Below are 20,949 nucleotides of genomic sequence, written 5' to 3' on the forward strand. Positions count from 1 at the left end.
ACGTGGTGTTCCCACTCAGTACTCCCAGCGAGGAGATACATGCACTATGGGAAAATCCACGGCGGCGCCAGGGGTGAGGGGGGGGGGGGGGATTGTGACAAGCTATCTTCCATAAACTGGAAAAATATCATGATATTGATAACAACAACGAGGTGGTACATCGTAACGATATTTCTAGTGACTATTTTCTACCCGTGATTTTACTTCTAAACAGTGAACACTGAAGGATGGTTGGTTGGTTTTTATTTTACTTCGCACGCTCAAACTGAACGACGACCCAATACAATTATGGCGAAGGGTTGGCCTAGAAGTGGCACATAGTAAGGTATTATCAAGAGTATAATTATAACACTGACTCACGCTGCTATCTGGTGTTCACGAGGTGTTTGTCGCGCTGGAAGCGGAGCGTCTCTGTAAGTTTGTATCCCTTGTGATGTTTGTGCCTGGAGAGCACTATATAAGTGGTGCTCTTCAGGCACAATCTTCCTCAGCCTACTCAAGCTCAACTGATGAGGGGTGAATTCCCCGAATGACTGTGTATTGAGCAGGGAGTGGTGCTTTCTTGCAGGTTTGCCGAGTCGAAGGTTCGATGGACTTCTCGTGTGCTCTGGATTGCAGTCGTGAGTCAGTCAAGTGTCAAGTAAAGTCGGCGGAATAGCGCGAGCTCCGGTGTGGGAGCAAACCTTTCTTAGTATATAACCTCTTGGTATTATGAGAAGAATGACACCAATATACATGTACCCCCCCCCCCCGGCCCGGGGAGTACCGGTATGTACATGGTGCGGTAAAACTTGCACAGGGACAGGGCCATAAGCTATAAAGCAAGCTGATGATAATACTTGTCACTGGTTTCTTCCGTCCCGCGTCTCTCTTGGTCTCGAGCTAGCTCTGTCCTTTCCTGCTTCCGCTCACGACGCGAGGATAAGTGCAGGCTGTGTGCAGTTGATTATCCGTCTGCTACCGTATCAAGCTTTGCGATTCAAAGTTCCTAACACGACTGGGCCGTAATTTATTTTTAGCACTTTTAGCTGTACTATCGCTTGATCCGTTTCCCATCCAATGCTGCCATCACACAAGCGCCTCCATGATCCAGACGGACCAGAGCTAGACTAGAGAGGCAACGGCTGCTGCGTACTACAGCTTCTATTTCTACTAGGTTCTCTTAGTTACGTCTACATGAACACTCATCAGTAAAATGTACACCGGCCCCATGCCAAGTGTATTGTAGCGTGGGAATGTTATAAAGATTAGCGAACCGAATCTGACGTCGGCTGGTCGTGCATGTGCACATAGTACAACGCAGCAGTAATTTTATGACTGCCTGACACAAATCAGCGATTAGCATTAATGCATTCCGACTGCTTTTCCGAACGAAAAGGGCGAATGTTATCATTTCATTTTCAGAATGTGAGATAGTATTCCCGAGCTTCAATGCGAAATTCTTGATGCTAAACCTCCGGAGTAAAACCGCAGTAGCACTTGATCCGGTATTAACCGGTAATTGCACTAACTACGTGACTAAGGCGTATAGTTGCCCAGAACAGTCATTACAGTGTACTAGTATCAGCAAGCGTGTAATTATGTAACCGGTATGTACTCTTGCCAATACCGGTACTCATTGTCTGTACATTAGGCAAAAGTAAAGATTACTGTCTGGTTGCATGGCGTCAACGGGCGCCGATGTACGTACTACTACTAGTACATGTTCTCGCAGCACCTCCCGGACCCCTGTTGCTTTACAACAAGAATCAGATTACGCGTACGTAGAGTAAGGAAGTAGTGAGACTGCACTGTGGCACATGGCAGCTTGAGGTTAGGCCGTTGTGGCAGCAAGTAATTGCACAGGTCAGTTCTTTTACAAAAGCTTGCCCAGCCGTGTGTGATGAAGCAGACGATTATTGCCTGCAAGTAGCAGGACCGACGCATAAATACGCCATTAGATCGTTTATAGCACGATGGGTCCAAACAACCAAACTTCCTAAGCCTAACACCTGCTCCACCATAGGCAGGCCCCCGCTGCCCGAAAGTATACCTCCATCCTGCATCGGTTCTCAGAGTCATGATCGGGTTTTGGTATCCGCCATCTAAGAGGACAGAATAATCACTCCGCTGTTACTTGTTAGCTGACCTAATCGGAAATCCATGTAACCAATATGATTGTTATGTTTACGGACATGCAGGCATCGATTACTGCTTCTGGTGTGCTGCCGAGCCAGTAGAGTACAATGTACACATTCAGTCCGTTCCTAACAGTATCACCGTCCGTACATACCTAAAAAAAAGCATCACTTTAGCATGTACTTGTCTAGGCCGTCTGGCAGTCAAACTCAGGACTCCAAAGGGACGTGTACCTCCTCCCGTCTTGCCTATTAGAGTGGCTGCTGTTTCATCATTCATTCAGACTTTATTTGAAGGATTCTCCTAAAAACGATACCTCTAATGGATTTGTGTGAAATGCAGTGCTCTCTTGAGTGTAGGCAGGTTGCCTGCACACTATTCAAGATTCTCCTAAAGTAAATGGAATTAGGGATACTTATCAAGGGAGCTTCCTGGAAGGGTGGATGGGATGAAAGGGAAGTGAAAAGGAGTCAGGGGGAAAGAATTAGCTGAAACACTGCTCAAGAAGACCCACAGGTAAACGAGGATGCTTATTATTATTATTCTTCATTTCCACGATGGCCCATGGCCAATAAGGAAGATAATAATTAATATGATTCAAATCAGTCCAGAATCATATAAAATCAGTCTAGCAAGTAAGGAAACCAACACATTGCAGGGGGATGGGATGCTTTAAAACATCCTTGTGATGATGGGATCACAACACTCGAGGTCACGCGGGGAACGGCAGTATCTGACAGGTAAGATTTCTGCACAAGCAGTTCCCAAGCTCCAAACACAGCTGGAGCTAGTAACCTACTATCGAGATGGCACCGGACAGCTCGATCCCTGGATTAGTTCACCTCAGTTCTTAGACCGCTAGCTAGAGGTTCTCTCCTCGCTACTAGCGACTCCTTCGGCACATTCCTCTCACGCTCAATCACGATCGCTCAACACCCAACAGGACAGTGTCATTGACTGATCGAATTCGGAGAAATGTACACGGAGCCGCATGGCACCTATCACCAGACATTCTGTCCGACCAGTTCGACACAGGCAGTAGCACATTTCTTACCAAATAATAGTCGATATACCGTCTCATTTCGCACGTCTCCCAGGGATAATAAACAGATCTCCGTCGCTGCCGACACATTGTAGCTGGGTGCAGAGCGCGGAATACCTGTGTCTAAAACCGAAGGATAGACATCCAAGAAGGCTGCCGCACGGTGTGTCTGCTCGTGCTTTAGGCGTTCTAGACCAAGCCGTTGGTCGCTCGTTTCTCGAATTACCCTCAGGGAACTACAAAGGAAAGAGGGAGAGCAACACCCTTCCAGTACTCTCTGGTCCGCGCCATAAGCGTAGGTGTATCTTGTCAATGCTGTCTCGAAGACGACATCAGACAGAGTTCCTGCGTGGAAAGTTGGAAACTCGCCCAGGCAATGCCATTGATCGTTTAGGTTGTGGTGGCCCTCACGCTGCTCGTACGACTAAAATAGCGATGTTGGTCTGGTACCAAGTGCCAAGGCCACGCATCCCGCCATAGACAGGTTCGTGAGAGACAGTTGCACGCGTGTCATGCGGTGAGTCTTCCACAACCATGGCTCATGCAGTTCGCTTTTCAAGACAAAACGAAAAGCCCTTTGATGAGCAAATGAAACTTATCAAAATGCAAATGTAATGATGGCTCGTTCAGTTCACCGTCACAACACTCCACAACACTCCTTGTCTCAAGCACTAAAATCAAGAGTACAGCCATGGCGCACTCTTGCTAAACCCTGGCATAGCGTTGGAATCCCCACTCCTGGGATTGACGCAGGTCACCTGGTTGAAGGTTTCTGATCTACAGTACAGTACTACTAGTACATGAAACATTTCCAGTTAGCACAATAAACTACACTGCAACGATCATGACGAAATACTGTAGGTCAATGAATGACATCATCATTCCGAGCAATTTTTCTAGGCAATAGTCTCGGGACATCGCCATAAGGCACACGTATTCCATCCCGGCAGATGCACGTACTTCCGTTTTAAATTCCCGGCAAAGAGATGACAATAACGTTCCGCCCATCCCGCGGGCAGTTGCAAGAGTACAGTCATGTACATCAATATGTTGGTACATGACATTGTCTAGTACTCAATCTCCGGAGGGCTAGCTGTTTTCGAACAACTAATTACTTGTGTAGTCTTGGTAATAGCCTAATATTTGTGTACGTTTGCCCAAGTTAGTAACAGGGAGTTACCACCTTTCACAGGCTCTTGTCTTCGAAGTGCTGCACGCTCATTTGCTGGTTTGCGTGCTTGCGAGTGGTTTTTTGGGTTCCTTTCTTACGTTGGGTTCTTTTCGCTTTTGTTATTCATAAGAGTGACAGTTACACTATAGTGTGAGGGAAATGTGACATTGTCCACCGCAGCAGGCTCAGAAACGTGACATTTGCGCGGCCAGCAACAGTTGGGTGTAATCGCAGCCGCATGCGCTAGGAAGCCAGCCTCTGTGTTACAACTTGAAACTATCTGTCGCCTCCTCGCTCTCAACTGCATTCAGGCGCCAGTCGATCTACGCCCTAGTGTCGCAGACTGCCGGACTGCAAGCCGGCACAGCCTGTAGTGTAGACTAGTGCATGCCCGCAGTACGGGCAACAAGCAACCCTGCATGCCCACATAGTACAGCGCCTGCGTGCCGAAACAGCGTCTGTCCGGAGAGATCGGGATGGTAGACGAGCGATTGCCTGTCCAGTGTGGCCATAACTTCATTTGGTGCCCGGCAGGAGAGACCTGCGGAGCATATGCCTTGGCGTGCAACAGCAGAAGAACGTGGGGAGCAGACATTCGGAACAGACATGGCCCAAAGAGACGCTGGGCAGGAGTCGCCTACGCGATGCGTTATCTTCTGCAGTACAACGGAATAATTCAATTGCAACGCAATTGGTCAGCGAAAGGTCCATAATCACGTGCATGTTTGGGAAGGAGAGCATCTTTCCAGAGCATTAAGCTTGGTGGATTTGTGGCAGACAGAAGCATGACTACAATAGTAACATGTATTCAGTATTTCAAGGAGCGAACAAACACCCTACAGACTCAGTACAGGCTACACGTACACGAGTTATGTATTTCTGCCAGTCTTGGTACTTCAAGTCCAGCTGTACCTCATGCCATGTAAAAAAAACAAGCAGATGAAGCGGTCTCCACTTTGTCCAGTAACCAAGACTAGGTACATGTAGACCTACATAGTGTTGGTCTGGCACGAGCGACGTTTCCTTAGCTGGTTGCGGTTCTAGCTTTCGAAACACAATCGCATCACATAGCCAGTTGTAACGCCAATATTTGATATTTATACCAGTAGATCTACGTACTGTGTTGACTTCGTCTTGGAGGTGCATGAGACATGGTGAGATAGCCATACAGGAGCGTGAACTTGAAATTGTTCTACAGGTGGCTAAGATCCTCAGGCGGCATAGTGCTCTATGCTCCATGGACGTACCGAGTCAGAAATACAGCTCATACAAACACAGCAATGGTGCAACCAAGTCCTTCGTTGCCATTGCTCAGAGTGTCGTGTTTTAAAACAACCATGACCAGAGAGAAGTATTCTACTCCCTGGATAATCTTGCAGTCACTTGTGATATCGGGTGCGAATGTACAGCAGCCGGTTCGGATACAGTTTTAAAAAGTGAGTTGCTAATGTCACAATGGCCATTACCTGCAAGTGCCAGTCCTTACTCGTGCCCAGGTAGCGTGGACTGGCACTTTCGATCTGCCATATAATGGCACCGCCACCACGTCATTGCAGATCCACCACCAACTACTTGACCAAGCTTAGAACTCCCGTAGATCTACGTCAGGCACTTCACATCCGATACGATAGGCGTGCGGACCGCCTTTCCTTGAGCTACTCCAGCACACCAGTGCAGTAAATGTAGCGCATGTACAGGCGATAGCTAGAATTATAGATACGGAGCTTGCTAGAAATAGAAGGGTTGGACCCAAAGTTTCTAATCAGCGTTCTGCTCGTTCTGCACGCGGCTGCGCTGAGTGCAAGACAGCTGCATCTGTCCGTAAACTGATCCGCGTCCCGGGCTTCATTTTCGTAACCTCCAGTCCAGCCGCGCCCGGTAGTGGCAGAGCCTCGCACGCGCACACGTGGGTGAACATTGCAACAATGGCAAGTGACATGCACAACAAACTTCTACAGCTTCAGCCAGTACAGTGAGATGATCATGATTGTAGCCGGTATAAATACTGCCCATGTCTTCGGCTGATCCTTCACAGTTTCAATTTTCCCTGACAGTCGAACAACATCCAGTATACCCCTGTGCTGCAAATCCGTTGCGCGATACGCAAGAATCCCAGCCATCATGACGCGACCAAGCCACTTCCTCGCAAAGATTGCGGTTCTTCTCTGTGTGGTGATATGTCCTCTGGCTATGTGTCAAACCAGGCTCGACGCTGCGCGTTCAAGACGCGATGCCGCCGCGAGGACAGGAAGCGTGAGCAGAGTCCGTAGATCTGCCGCTGAACGGCTCGCGGAGACGATTGAGTCGGACAAGCAAGCGACGGCCGGACGCTACCTGGAATCGTTGGGTTCTGACCCCACTGTGGTATCTCATGGCCACGACAAACCCTCCTGGCAGGAACGTTGTGCTGCGGGCCGGGCTGGAAATCAACCGAGCTTCTCCGCCATGGTACCGACGGCCGGTAAGTCGTTTGCACATTTTTCCACGATTTCATTATTACTTTTTGCGATCATCAGACCGGCAGCTAGAGTTTAGAAGTTGGAATTTAATCCTAGTTCTACGGTACAACAAGTAACCTGGCCTGGCGACTGCTATCTACAGTGCTGCTCAATGAAATCAAGTCGCGCATCGCGGCACTCAAGTTTGCGCCTTGCACCATTTTGAAGCCCAGTGTTCGCAGGTCTAGGGCTGCGCAACGCCCGGCGCGTACACGAGTGCATCGACTGGATTTCATTGAGCAGCACTGTACATGTAGACCTGCACTCATGGTGTGTATAATCATACTGGTATGCCTGGTATGTGCGGGCATTTCAACCTTGGCTGTCCCCCCCCCCCCCCTCCCCCATTTTTTCCAAATGTTCAAGGCTGCCGGCGGAAAAGTCGGGGGGGGGGGGGGTTCGTACGCACCCTCCGAACTCCTTGGCTACATGCCTGACATGCACCCCCAGAGACAAGTGGAATGTCAGTGTCGAGGCTAAACAGCTAGGGCAAACATGAACAATTCAACTGGTTGGAACTCTCCTATTGAGAAGCTGGAACAACATGCAGTGTGATCTTGTGCAATGATGGTTGTTTGCATCTGCTTTTCCCCCGTGTCATGTTGATTTGCTACAGATGAGAAGGTCCGAATCACACGCTGGGCTAGGGGATCGCAGTGCGGCGTGAGAGTGCGACTGGTCATGCTGTACACGAACGAGGTGCTCAAGTACGACACGAAGGAGACCTGCGAAGCAGTGTTGCACCTGTGCGGACTCGTGGAGAGCTTCAAGTCGTTCTTACAGAGCCCGGCCAGTAGCAATCGTGACTGCGCTAACGGCAACGACTGGACTGGACTGATGGGCGAAGTCTTCCACGGCAGCGTCCGTTTGGGAGACTTCAATTCCAGCAATTGCAACGCTCTGCGCATCACCGACCAGATAGCCGGCATGCCAGTTCAGCCTGCAGAGTTTCGCCTGAGGGTAGTGCTGCATGCCCGGCGCCACAGGCAGCCGTCCACATCCACCTGGAGCAATGTCAACACTGGCGTCGCCCTGCACGGCTTCAACCAGCCGAGACTGTACACGGACCACGGTCTTATACACTTGACGTTGGTGCCTTGGCTTGACCTGCAGCAATATATCCTGGGCAATGTCACTCGTGCCGGCTTGACGTTGAACGGGGCATCTCAGCAACCGTCTGGAGAAAATGTACATTCAGATCGCAAGCGACGATCAAACCCGGGTGATTGCCGACCAAAGAGTGCGAACGTCACAGCCAGCACATTCAATGACCTCTTCCCATTTCGAATCGTGGCACCGCCGATGATAGAGATCGGCTACTGCTCCGGCAGCTGCCGCAACATCATTCTCCAGCCAGACTTAGCACCAAGCCTGTATCATGAAGTGACGTGGCGCCATGCCGTAATCCACGGCTCACCAATGCCACACTGTTTACCGGTCAAGTTCAGCAAGACGGCACTCATTACTCACCAGTCGCATTCTAATGGTGGCACGCTAATGAAGCATTTTGCCGACCTGAAGGTCATCGAATGCCATTGCTCGTGAGTCGTGATACCGGTGCACAGCGAGAGACCGCGAGCTATTGTCGGGGATGCAACGTGCACTGTGACGGTCAGCGTTTGTGAGCTAGTGTTTACCTGCAGTATGCGGCACATCGTGCGCACAGGAGTGTCGAGAAGACCTAGTCGAATCACACTGCACAACGGCAACGAGTGTCGCAGCGAGAATAACATGGCTTGCCAGGATCCAGGGGGAGCACCTCATCTACAACATGTTCCAGTCGTCAAATACAACGCCTAGCTACAAGCAGTGGAACTGGGTAGGTCACACCGTCTACACGTACAGAACAGCCTCCGCTCACATGATCAATGACACGGACAACTTGCCAGGAACGTTCCGATGCCCTGCTACAGTGCCAGCACAATGACACCATCCCACATCCTCGCCCTGCTGTGTCACAACAGACACACCTGAGAGCTGAGCTGCTCATAGAGTCCTAGCTCTCCCACCGCTTTCATCGGAGAGCCCAGCCCTGTACAAAGTGGAACGTCTTTGTTGTGTTACGCGTTGGTCGCGTACATGTACACAAGAATGGTCTGGTTGCTAAGGTGATCAGCGCAGTCTCCAAATGGTTTGGTCAAACTTTACAAGAAGAAGTACTTGAAGAAACGGTACTGTCACACTGCCATTGGTCTATGCTGCCATAGTACATTGTACAGAGTTCTTCAAAGCAGGCAATGATCTGCTGGAACGTTAGTTATGGAGGAGGAGACAGATTCCATGACTTCCAGAGCAGTGTCGCGAAGGCAAGCAGCTACCCTGGCCGAACTGCCAGTCTTGGTGAAGAAAGGCCAGCGATCAGCAGTTCATCAGTGCGTGGGTGCAGCGCATGTGCGGCTTTGGACTCCTCACCACTATACGGTTCACCGCACAGGCAAACACAGCTTGCTCCGGCTAATCAAGATACTAGTGCTGGTCCATCCGACACTTGGTTTGCATCATCAAGATCTCATCAGTGAAGACAGAATGATACTGGATACATGTACCAAGTTGTCACTGGCACCCTTTTACTTCCATTACAAGTTTCACAAGTTTGTAACTTGAAAAGAGGTGTATAATTATCTTCAGATTCTATCAATTATATATATCACTGAGACCAAAGTCCATAGCTCTTGATATATCATCAGCCCAAAGACCGCATTTGGTGGCACACATATATGTATTAGTTTCATGACTACCGGTATATAATTATTATTATGAGAACACGCTTACCTGTTACCAGTGCAGTGAAACTATACCTTTCACATGGCTACGTTCTACAGGATTGTACTATGTAATCGACTACTGTAAAACGGGTAACGTTTGCGACAATTTAATGTGTTTTACAAATTGAGACTGGTTTGCGCTGTTTAATGTTTGCGAGTCGTTCTAAACAGTCGAGTCAGTCCTTGCACTGAACTTGACATGGTGCGAGTTTGCGTTGTTCAAAGTTTGCGATTCAGGGCCTCTCGCAAAATTCGCAAACATTTTTACGTCGCAATAGTTTATTATTAATACCCGTTTTACAGTAGTTTTTTGTTGTGCAGTGGCTCTACTTTGTTATCCATGGTCCCATCCCCAGTGGAGCTGGGCGCATTGCAGGTTGGAGTCAATAGTATGTGGATGGTGGGTCCATAAGCTTCACAATGAATCGTTGCTGTGCAGCGCTTCGTTTGGGTGGTGCGTGTCATGTACTATGATGTAGGACAAAAAGATGCTTTGAAATAACATCTATTGAAGCGGTTTGCATAGAGGAGCATCTCAAGCAGAGTGCAGTACAAAACTATTATTGTACAAAACTACTCCCTGATCACAAGCACAGATTTGCCACTGCATACAATCTCTGCCCACACTGTCAGGAGCACACGGTCTGTACAAGTACTGTTAGTCAACTGTGACATTGCCATACCATGTGCACAGTAAAATACAAAGTGATTGAAACAAGTAATACACATCGAGTACAATTATATCAATAATCTGCTTTTGTCCGTCAATAGCACCATCGTATTTAACTTCAGAAGCCTCAGGATCATTGATAGTAAGAACCAAACCTTGGCCCAAGCGGTTTTTCCAGCCGACTGAGGATGTTTTTTGGGGGGTTGCCGACCCCCAAAAAGCTTATCTTTTGTTGTTGTTCGGGCCTTGTTGACTCTTGGTCATTGCAGTAAAAGGCACGCCTTTGGTGAAGTTTCCACAGGAAATGACTAATGGACAGAACTTTAAAGTTGTACGTAAGCTGAATAGACAGACAGGAGTTAGAAATTTTAGAAGACTTACGTAAGCTGAATGGACAGGAGTTAGAAATTTTAGAAGACTTAGATAAAGCAAACAAGAGACATTGGAAGCAAGACTAATTTTGCCAGCAAAAGTGTTGTAAAAAAAAATCGTCCTAGGGAATGCATGATTTCCGCTGAAGCCACCAATAAGAAAGTGTTTGTGTAGTAACAAGACAGGATAATATACAGGGGGAGGGTAGAACGTATTCTGTCAGCCCCCCCCCCCCCCCCCCCCCGCCTTGAGATGTTGCAAGCTAAGAAAGAATAATGTGTGATCTGCTTGTTATTGTATTGACAAAACATTCAAAATCCTAGACAGGAAGGCACATTATCTTGCACGTGCCGTGTACAGGACAAACCCTGCGGACGTCCTGTTTCTTTTCCTGCAGAACCCACTCACATTCGACGAACACGGAATTCTCTTCTGGTCTAGACACGCATAGTGGCAGGTAGGTATGTGTGGCATGTAATCCTTTCCTTTCCGACTCAGTAATATCACGACGCAGGCACTACCTCCTCGGAGTTGTCCTCCGCGCTCGGCACAAAGTCCACGAGCTCTCCAAAGTACGCAGTCAGCACTTTCAGCTTGCCGTTGAGGAAGTTCTGTTCTACATCCACTCGGCTTTGCACAATACTGGCAAGCTGCTTGAACTGAAAAAACGCAAAAACACATGAACAACGGTAAAAGGAGAAAGTCATATACAGGCTGTCCAACTGTCCTGCTTCGGACCAAAACATTTGTATACATTTACATGGGACACAATTGCCTGTGCATACTTCAGTACATTATGCTGTGGGTGTACTGCTTAGGATTGGTGGTAAGGTTGGACAGACTACCTATACAATGAGTCTACACATGGTGCATGGCTTGCCAAAATTGGAAACCCCCAGCACAGAAGAAGGTGAGAGGCTGTTCTCCTCTGCCAAGCAAAGCGTAAACACATGCCCAGTTAGGATTTGAAGACTGTAATCTATTCTGAGATGAATGCAATCCAGTTTGAGATGAACTTCAGGCTGCCTTAGCATAGTCAGAATGCAGGGAAGAGATCCTGGAATCATGGGGGTACATAAACCTGGTGAAATGGCAGTAAATATGCACCTGCTCACACCCGCTCTCTAAGCTAAGAATTAAGAAACCCTGGACTAGAAAACGTTTCAATGATTTAGTATCGGTGAAGTGGCTGGAATGGAGCCTCTACAACTCGGAGAAAATCGTTCGACCTTCGCTCAGCATGTGCTGTATGCTCGGGTCAAACAACCTAGGGATCGCAGTTCAGTGCATGCCGTGAAGCTAGAGGTTCACAGTTAGATGTTGCAGCAACCAAAACGATTGTGAATCAAGTGCGATAAACAGCTTCTGCAGGGATATCGTCCAATGCCGCCAGCGGGAAGGCACTCTCCTCAACAGGCAGCTGAAGTCACAGCACTATCTCGTTGGCATGACCCACGAGGTCATTGGGCCATTATCAATAGCTTGTCTGGAAGAACAGTGCAGTGAGGGGCTACACCATCAGCCACACCCTCTGATCTGACGACAACCTTTGCCCAGATCGTCCATGAATCCGCTAGACCACTTGAGCTGCCTCTACCCGTTGCAGACCCTAATGGCACTATTCTTTAGGAGTTTGATACAGTCAGCATCAAATACCATCTGAAGTTGCTTCAATCTCTGGCATCCAACAAAGCCACTGGCTCCAATGGTATTCCTGCATCCTGAAACCCTGCCGAGGTACAGTCTTGTATCCCCTAACGGCTATCATCAACCAGTCCCTACGCTCTGGCGTTTTTTCCTGATGCCTACAAATACAATGTACGCCCATGTCTACCCTGTGTACAAAGTGGGCGGTAAGACCTCACCCACCAACTACAGGCCGATCTCGCTACTGCCTGTGGCTGCCAAGATCTTAGAGAAGGTTGTTCACAAGCAAGTAACTTCACATTTCACCCATACCAGCCGAACAATTTGCATACCGCCAAGAGTACATAACCCCAAGAGTGTGCAACTCCAGCTATGGGGTCTGCGACGGCAGAACTTCACATCACGTGATGAACCCGTGCACTCTAGTGCATGATAGATACTGGGTTGTACGCAGCCCAGCTTTGGGTACAACTCTCTTGTGATCACTTTGCACTGTTTGCCAGCATAACCTTTTGAACCATGTCACGTGATGTGAAGTTCTGCTGTCGCAGCACAGCATAGAGGTTGTGCAGGCAGGTGCACACTCTTGGGGTTATGTACTCTTGATACCGCCCACATCATAGCTGTGAGGATGCTCTGCATCTGCAGCTTTGCACAGACAGGTGGAATAGAGCGCTTGACAATGGTAACCAGTCTGGAGTAGTCTATGCGGATATGAGCAAGGTGTTCGACCGCGTACGGCACACAGGTCTAGTGGACGAACTAGCCACTGTTGGCTAAGGCGGCACTGTACTCAAGTGGTTCTCGGACTACCTCACGAATCGCAGCCAGCGGGTCACTGCTAACGGTGAGAAGGGCAACACCAAGCCCTGGATCCCCCCCCCCCCCCCCCCCCAGGGTCTGTTCTTGGGTCATTGCTCTTCTGCATATACATTCGCCGAGTACCCAAATTTGTTCGCCAGAGTGTTGTAAAGTCAACAAGATGATGACGGTGTCCTGTTCGCAGACGCGTCTAACGCTTTCAACCGTTTGAACAGATTCATTTGTCCACAAATTGTTGAGCATGTGTGCCCAGAACCCGCCACGCTCGCAATCAACACCTACCGCCCTCCTTCACGGCTATTTTGTCGATGGTGAATCAATCACTGAGCGTGAGGGTTAAGACACAGGGTGACCCACTAGCAATGCCCATGTATGCACTTGGCACTGCTCTCCTAATCCAGAAGATAGCTATGGAAGGTGCTGTGCAATGGGTCGCATGCAGACAATTCCGCCACTGGTGAAAGATTGCGGAGGGACTGGGAGCAGTGCTACCGTAAAAGCCCGTGTATAGGCCCCCGGGCGTATGGAATAGCAGCCTCAATTTCGTGGGCGTATGTATACAAGGGCACGGGCGTTATTTTGGAACCCGGCGTATACTTGGAATAGGGATAGCAGTAAGTATTGGGAATCAGTAGCTGTACATGTACTGGCGTTGCCGGCATACCTGGGCGTATACATGGGCATGGGCGCTATTTTGAAACAAAAGGCTTGACTTCCGCTGACTGGGCGTGTACATGGAGGGTGGGCGTATACAGGGGCTTTCACGGTATTACAACACAGTCCATCAAAAAAATCCTTAGGCGACTACCCACTACCCTAATGCAAGCAAGTCGATTCTTCTCGTCAAGCCAGGCCATCGCGAACTTGCCGCAAACATCTTCACAGGTCTGGAATTCAAGCCCACCCTAATGGCAATAGACCCCTGGGTGCTGTTTCGGCCATTAATACTCACTGCCAGCAATACGCGAGGCACAAGGCCATGCAGTGGAGTCAGGAGATCAAGCAGCTCACAACCTTGGCCTTGGCTCAGCGCCAAGCAGCCTGCACTGCTTTCACCCAAGGTCTATGTCTTCGCCTCTGCTCGGCCATTTTGCCCGCACAAGTGGCTTAAAAACAAAAACAAAACAAAAACACCGTACAAATGTACACAGGGCTGCACACTGTATGGTGCGGTCCCTAATGACAAGTGTCGGATTTCACATGCCACAACTGTACTCCCGTCTATCCTCTTTTCTTCTTTCTTTCTTTTCCCTGAAAACCTGCTCTTCTCTACTGCACCAAGTCGACAAAAACGAACGCCACACAGCCCAACTCACTGGCCAAAAAAATTCACGATTCGCGTGAGACTCGCTGGAAACCGAGTTTTCCGCATCCGTAGGAACGCTACCACCCTTCAAGGATCAAGGCGGAGATGCAGCTCTTACAGAGGTGGGAGGTGAGTAGATCAGCTCACCAGCAAGTGGTCAAAGACCACTGGCAATGCCTATAGATAATCCACAGGACCACGAGCCATGGCACACTAGGGAGTAGGACAGTGCGAGGAGAAGCACACCACCAGTCACAGCAAAGCTGTTAACACACTTACATGGTTGATGCAGGTATTACGCGGTGCGTAGAATACAATGTTCTTCGTGATCTGGCTCGACATCGCAAACAAGCGGGTGCTAGACAATAGCAAGATAGTCAAGGAGAATGGTGATTCCTGAATGCCCACACACACCACTAACACCCCCAGCACCTTGGACATATCTCATGTACTACCAGCACGTTCATGCTTATCCTGTTGGAGCTATTTACAAGCCGACATAAACACGGTGCGAATCCACCAATCCGCCATATCAAAGCTTAGCCAGACATGGTGTTGCACTCTTTTTTTTGTTGCACATTCAGTTCACTCCTGCTCAGTTAGTCTGCATGACTAAAACACAGTCCCTGCTGGCAACCCACACAGGATTGTACTACAGACAGCTTACACTGCATTCATTTAACCACGGATCTGTCATTTTTCCTCAATTTGAACACGCAAATACGGTCTCTCTGCTGCAGACGTCACTTTGGTGCTTGGGATTGAGGAAAAGTAATGTGTGAACGGCTGCAATGGAATTCGAATCCTTAGAAAACGTTTATCACGTATCTGTTTTCCACACAACAAGATGTGGTAATCAGTGATCACAGCGCCGGCTAGAGGAGGATACACATCCACTGGCAGCATCTTGAACAGGTCATACTCATCAGCATTGAGATAGGCTGGTCCACCCCACGGGGGACTGAAGAAAACGACATCGGCCTGATCAAGAAAGCACAACACACCGTGCACATGTTTGTTCGAGCACATTTAGACAAAAAGGAGACAGGTAGAGATTAGAGATATACAGACAGACAGACAGACAGACAGACAGACAGACAGACAGACAGACAGACAGACAGACAGACAGACAGACAGACAGACTGATACTTCAGCAGATAGATAGATAGATGATAGAGAGATTGATTGATTGAGAGGCAGAAAGCTGGTCGGCTTGCAGTGGAGCTGGAGATGACTACAGGTGAATCCATGAGCAATGGTAGCAAGTCAGAATACACCAGAACAATATGTGACCAAAAGCACATCATGGCACATCATGCAATACGAACTTGGTGGAAATCTGCTGTCCCTAATTCACTCCATGTGCAGCTTTAGCAACTGTACATTGTTAGTGGGTATACGTAGCTCACGCTGCAGTGCCCTGACTCAACTGAATGCAACTGTAAACCTATGCTGGACGAAAATTCAGGCCGTGCAAAAGATCAAAGTCATACAAGCATAAGGAAGAGATCGTTCCCAAAATACGACTTGGCACAAACACAAATGCGGAATAACTGGCAAGGCCCTGTACAAGAGGGACACATAGCCTTGACATGTCAACACATAGCCTTGACATGTCAACATAAAGCTATGCTACACTAACCTTCAGGTTTGGCAGAATATCAAAGACGTCACCCACAATGAACTCGATACGATCTTCCACACCGTACACAGCAGCATTGTGCCGTGCGTACTCAATCTTCACTGGATCAATATCAATAGCAATAACTGAACAGGAAGAGAGAGAGAGAGAGAGAGAGAGAGAGAGAGAGAGAGAGAGAGAGAGAGAGAGAGGGAGAGGGAGAGGGAGAGGGAGAGAGAGAGAGAGAGAGAGAGAGAGAGAGAGAGAGAGAGAGAGAGAGGGAGAGAGAGAGAGAGAGAGAGAGAGAGAGAGAGAGAGAGAGAGAAAGAGAGAGAAAGAGAGAGAAAGAGAGAGAGAGAGAGAGAGAGAGAGAGAGAGAGAGAGAGAGAGAGAGGGAGGGAGAGAGAGAGAGAGAGAGAGAGAGAGAGAGAGAGAGAGAGAGAGAGAGAGAGAGAGAGGAGAGAGAGAGAGAGAGAGAGAGAGAGAGAGAAAGAGAGAGAGAGAGAGAGAGAGAGAGAGAGAGAGAGAGAGAGAGAGATGATTGATTACCACATCTTGTTGTGTGGAAAACAGATACGTGATAAACATTTTCTAAGGATTCGAATTCCATTACAGCCATTCACACATTACTTTTCCTCAATCCCAAGCACTAAGTGATGTCTGCAGCAGAAAGACCGTGTTTGCGTGTTCAAATTGAGGAAAAATGACAGATACGTGGTTAAATTAATACAGTGTATTGAACAAGGCCAACCAACCAACCAACCAACCAACCAACCTTTTTCAATTGTACATTAATATATGATAATGCATGCATGGTCTATGATGTGTTTTGCCAATCGTAGAGTTGGCCTCCTTACCCCTCTCGCAGGTGAAAGCAAACTGGATGGTGTTACCGCCAGCACCACAGAAAGCATCCACGACGAGATCGCACTGGCATCGCTCAGCAATGTGCTCTGCAATCTTCTCCGGAGTCACCGAATACCAGCTCTCTGTAGGCACAGGCATAAGGTGAGCACACAAACTTACTTGCACATTCAATACCAGCAACGATGCCCCATTGCCACAGAGAGCTGCTAACTTGCAAATCTTCTCTGCAGTGGCTCAAATACGTCTCAAATCAGACAAACTGTCGGCAGATATTACGCATGAATCCTGCACGTGTAGCATGTCCAGTACCCGTTCAGGAATTCACCCATGGCAGGCTGCAACCCGGGCAGTACCCGTTCAGGAATTCACCCATGGCAGGCTGCAACCCGGGCAGTACCCGTTCAGGAATTCACCCATGGCAGGCTGCAACCCGGGCAGTACCCGTTCAGGAATTCACCCATGGCAGGCTGCAACCCGGGCAGTACCCGTTCAGGAATTCACCCATGGCAGGCTGCAACCCGGGCAGTACCCGTTCAGGAATTCACCCATGGCAGGCTGCAACCCGGGCAGTACCCGTTCAGGAATTCACCCATGGCAGGCTGCAACCCGGGCAGTACCCGTTCAGGAATTCACCCACGGCAGGCTGCAACCCGGGCAGTACCCGTTCAGGAATTCACCCATGGCAGGCTGCAACCCGGGCAGCCCAAGCACACATATCCACAGAGGTGTAGTCACTACAACACTCAGAGCTAGGATCGCTACACGCCTATCAATGCTGTATGACAGTTGCGATTGGGGTAGAAAATTGGAAACCATCCAGAGAAGTCTGAGGAAAATGTTGAACGGTCGCTGCTGGGATAGCTCAGTGGTTAGAGCATCGCTGGCCTCGAGTGAAGGTCCCTGGTTCGAGTCCTGGTTGTGACAGTCAATTATTTCGTCAGACTTTTCCCGTTCCCATCTTTCCCTCAAACCAATGAACAAGCAGAGAAAGTTGACATAACATGGCAAATCAATAAACAATTACAGGATTATAGCAAACGATTTTACTGCCATTGGTCCGATTGCAGAAGTCAAGAGTCGAAAGACGGTCACTGAGATCAATAGCGTGCTTTTCTTCTTACCATCATCAAGCTCGATGCCATCGTCAAATCGCGAGAAAAAACGGTAACGCTGACTCCAGAATTTGTTCAGAGAGGTGTCGCTGGGTCCACGCTACAAACAGTAAAGACATAGGAGATGTACAGTACTCTGTACACACTACATGTACCAATGTCATGTTCTCAATGGCACTTATTCCACAGCATGTATTCCAGATTGCACACTGATATCATGTACAATACCAGAACCAGGTACATCTCTCTGCTCTGTACAGCTGCCTACTGCCAGACCAAAATCGGCGAGCCAGAAATCAACTACATCAGGTGACAATCGACAGCAGTGTACTCGGCTATATACAGCCATGTACTATGAGTACATTGTATTCTACAAATCAACAATGTGCATACCATACACATCAGACATGACTTGGCTATGCAGTGAATGTCATAATCATGCATAATGCATGGGAAGCAGAGGACTTTGCAACTCCACCATACACTGATGCGGTCATGCGGTACAGACACACAAGTGGATCGTCTTCTCCTTTCTCTGTTGCAGGAAGCTCTACGTTTGAGAAGCAGCCTAGTACGTTTCTCAAGTTTTCACACACACACACACACCTTCCTTCCTTCCTTCTTCCACTGCCATGACTGGCTATGTGGCCCCATACGGGGCAGACCAGGAGACGTGTTGTCCACCGGGCGGGGAACGCCATACTCAGCGCGCGCGGGCCGCGCGAACAGCGTTACACTTATGCCTCGCAATGTCCTGCGGCCGACGAAAACTGCGCGCACAAGTGCCACAGATGAGGGGCTTCGCCACAGGCTCCATGCGGGCCTGGACAATTGCGTCGACAGCATCACGGCAGGTGACTCGCCATCCCTGTCGATCTTGGACGATGTCACCAAGCTGCTCCAGAGGAACGCCAACAGCCATCAAGTCGCACTTCGCGGAGTCCTTCCAGCGCTTACGGGGTCCATGCGGTGGACGTTTGGAGGGTAATGCGCCGTACAGCAGCTGACGAGGGATCCGATCTGGCATGCGGGACACGTGGCCAAGCCATCGAAGTCGGCGGACTCTGACTTTATCCGCGATCTCCTCCATATCGCCCCACATCCTGCGAACCTGGAGAGAGGAGATGTGCTCCTCGATCTGCCGGCCACGATTTATCTTCAGGATGGAACGCACGCACTGCAGGTGAAAGGACTCCAGGCGACGGACATCACGCTGCCTGACGGTCCAACTCTCAGATCCATAAAGAAGGACCGCCAGGACAGTCACTCCATACACGATGCGCTTGATGGCGATGCTGAAGTCATCACTGGCGAAAACCGACTCCCGCAGTGTACAGAACGCACCCGATGCAGCAGCAACTCGCCGAGACACATCAAATGAGCTCCGGGCGTCTGGCGTAACATGACAACCGAGATAGCGAAAGGCCTCAACGTGGTCAACAACACCATCCAAAGGGGTCTGGTCGGCATCCACAATACCAGCCCCAGCCGCCATGAATTTGGTCTTGGACATATTGACACTAAGGCCAAACGCACCAGCTACATCCCTGAACGAGGATAGAGCCCTCTCAGCACCAGCATGCGTAACCGCGAGCAAGGCTGAATCATCCGCAAACTGACACTCCGTCAGCCGAACTCTGCGATACTCTGCCAATCTGGTGTTGAAAAGCCGCTCCCTCCGAAACTGGACGAGTGGGATCCCCAGCTCACCATCATCAGCAATCACGCCACGCCATCTCTCGAAGACTGCACACATGTATAGGTTAAACAAAACCGGGGCCATAGTACAACCCTGCCGCAAGCCATTCTCAACCCGAATCGGTGCAAGCAGGTCTCCACCCACACGAATACTGGCAGTCATGTCGCTATGGAAGGAACTGATGATGGTGATCAGATTCCCTGGGACGCCAAGTCTAGCCAACACTCTCCACATAGCACTCCGCGGAACCGAGTCGTACGCTTTCTTCAGATCGATAAATACAGCGAAACCTTTCGTGGCATGTTCGTGCAACTTTTCCAGGATCTGCCGCACAGCAAACACCATATCCGAACAACCACGGCCCCTGCGGAAACCACACTGCGAGTCAGGCAAGCACCTTTCTCCGAGAACCTGCAGACGATTGGCAATCATGCGAGCAACTAGCTTTCCAGCCACATCCAGTAACGATATCCCACGCCAGTTGTCGCAAGACCCCAGGTCACCCTTCTTGGGGATGGGGACGAGGATAGCATCAGACCAATCCTGTGGAACGCTGCCAGTCTCCCACACCACCCGTATCAGTTCATGCAACCTCGCAATCAGGGTAGGCCCACCGTACTTCAGCATCTCCACAGATATCTCGGATCCGCCGCATGCCTTGCCACACTTCATCCCTCGCAATGCACGCCAAATCTCATCACACTCAGGCACGACACCAAGCTCCGTCATAACCGGCCGCTGCTCGATCGAATCCACTACCTCCAAGTCGTAAGCACTGGCAATGTTCAGGAGGCCATCGACACACACACACACACACACACACGCACACACACACACACACACACACACACACACACACACACACACACACACACACACGCACGCACGCACGCACGCACACGCACGCACGCATGCACTCATGCACTCACACACACACATACAAGATGTGTAGTTTGAATGCATGTCACACAGTTGTTACCTGTAGTTTTGCTCCGGTCTGTCGCCTCTTCTTCTTTTTCTTCTTTTTCAATTGCGTCTGACTGCTCCCAGTGGTTTCGCTTTCATCCTCGGCAAGCCACGGAGCCTCAGGATAGGTCTGGATCTGACGACCACTGCGTTTCTGCTGCTGCTGCTGCGGTGGCTCGGATGATGGAAGTGATGACACATCAGGTACTGGCGCCACGGGCAGCTTGCTGGTGCCGGATAGAAACTCTTTTACATGCGCGAGCGATGAAGACG

At 49.4% G+C, this 20,949-nt stretch overlaps 2 protein-coding genes across 4 annotated transcripts in view; one reads left to right on the forward strand and one right to left on the reverse strand.

Moving 5' to 3' along the window:
* The first annotated feature begins 6,223 nt into the window (after positions 1-6,223).
* LOC135815793 (uncharacterized) lies at positions 6,224-9,722 on the forward strand. The gene is made up of 2 exons (XM_065329135.1): positions 6,224-6,792; positions 7,446-9,722. Exons 1-2 carry the CDS (start codon positions 6,453-6,455, stop codon positions 8,372-8,374), a joined length of 1,269 nt encoding a protein of 422 aa, XP_065185207.1. The 5' UTR covers positions 6,224-6,452; the 3' UTR covers positions 8,375-9,722.
* Positions 9,723-10,533: 811 nt separating this feature from the next.
* Positions 10,534-20,949, reverse strand: part of LOC135815792 (trimethylguanosine synthase-like) — a 38,951-nt gene continuing 28,535 nt past the window's right edge. For 2 of the 3 annotated variants that reach the window (XM_065329134.1, XM_065329131.1), the window contains exons 8-14: positions 20,690-20,949; positions 18,021-18,111; positions 16,890-17,021; positions 16,054-16,178; positions 15,301-15,392; positions 14,691-14,769; positions 10,860-11,295 (exon numbers count right to left, since the gene is read on the reverse strand). In XM_065329134.1, coding sequence (XP_065185206.1) covers positions 11,140-11,295; positions 14,691-14,769; positions 15,301-15,392; positions 16,054-16,178; positions 16,890-17,021; positions 18,021-18,111; positions 20,690-20,949 — 935 coding nt within the window. In that variant the 3' untranslated portion in view covers positions 10,860-11,139. The other variant, XM_065329133.1, reaches the window with a different exon arrangement.

The sequence above is a fragment of the Sycon ciliatum genome, chromosome 4 (assembly GCF_964019385.1).
Source record: "Sycon ciliatum chromosome 4, ocSycCili1.1, whole genome shotgun sequence".
NCBI classification, from domain to species: domain Eukaryota; kingdom Metazoa; phylum Porifera; class Calcarea; order Leucosolenida; family Sycettidae; genus Sycon; species Sycon ciliatum.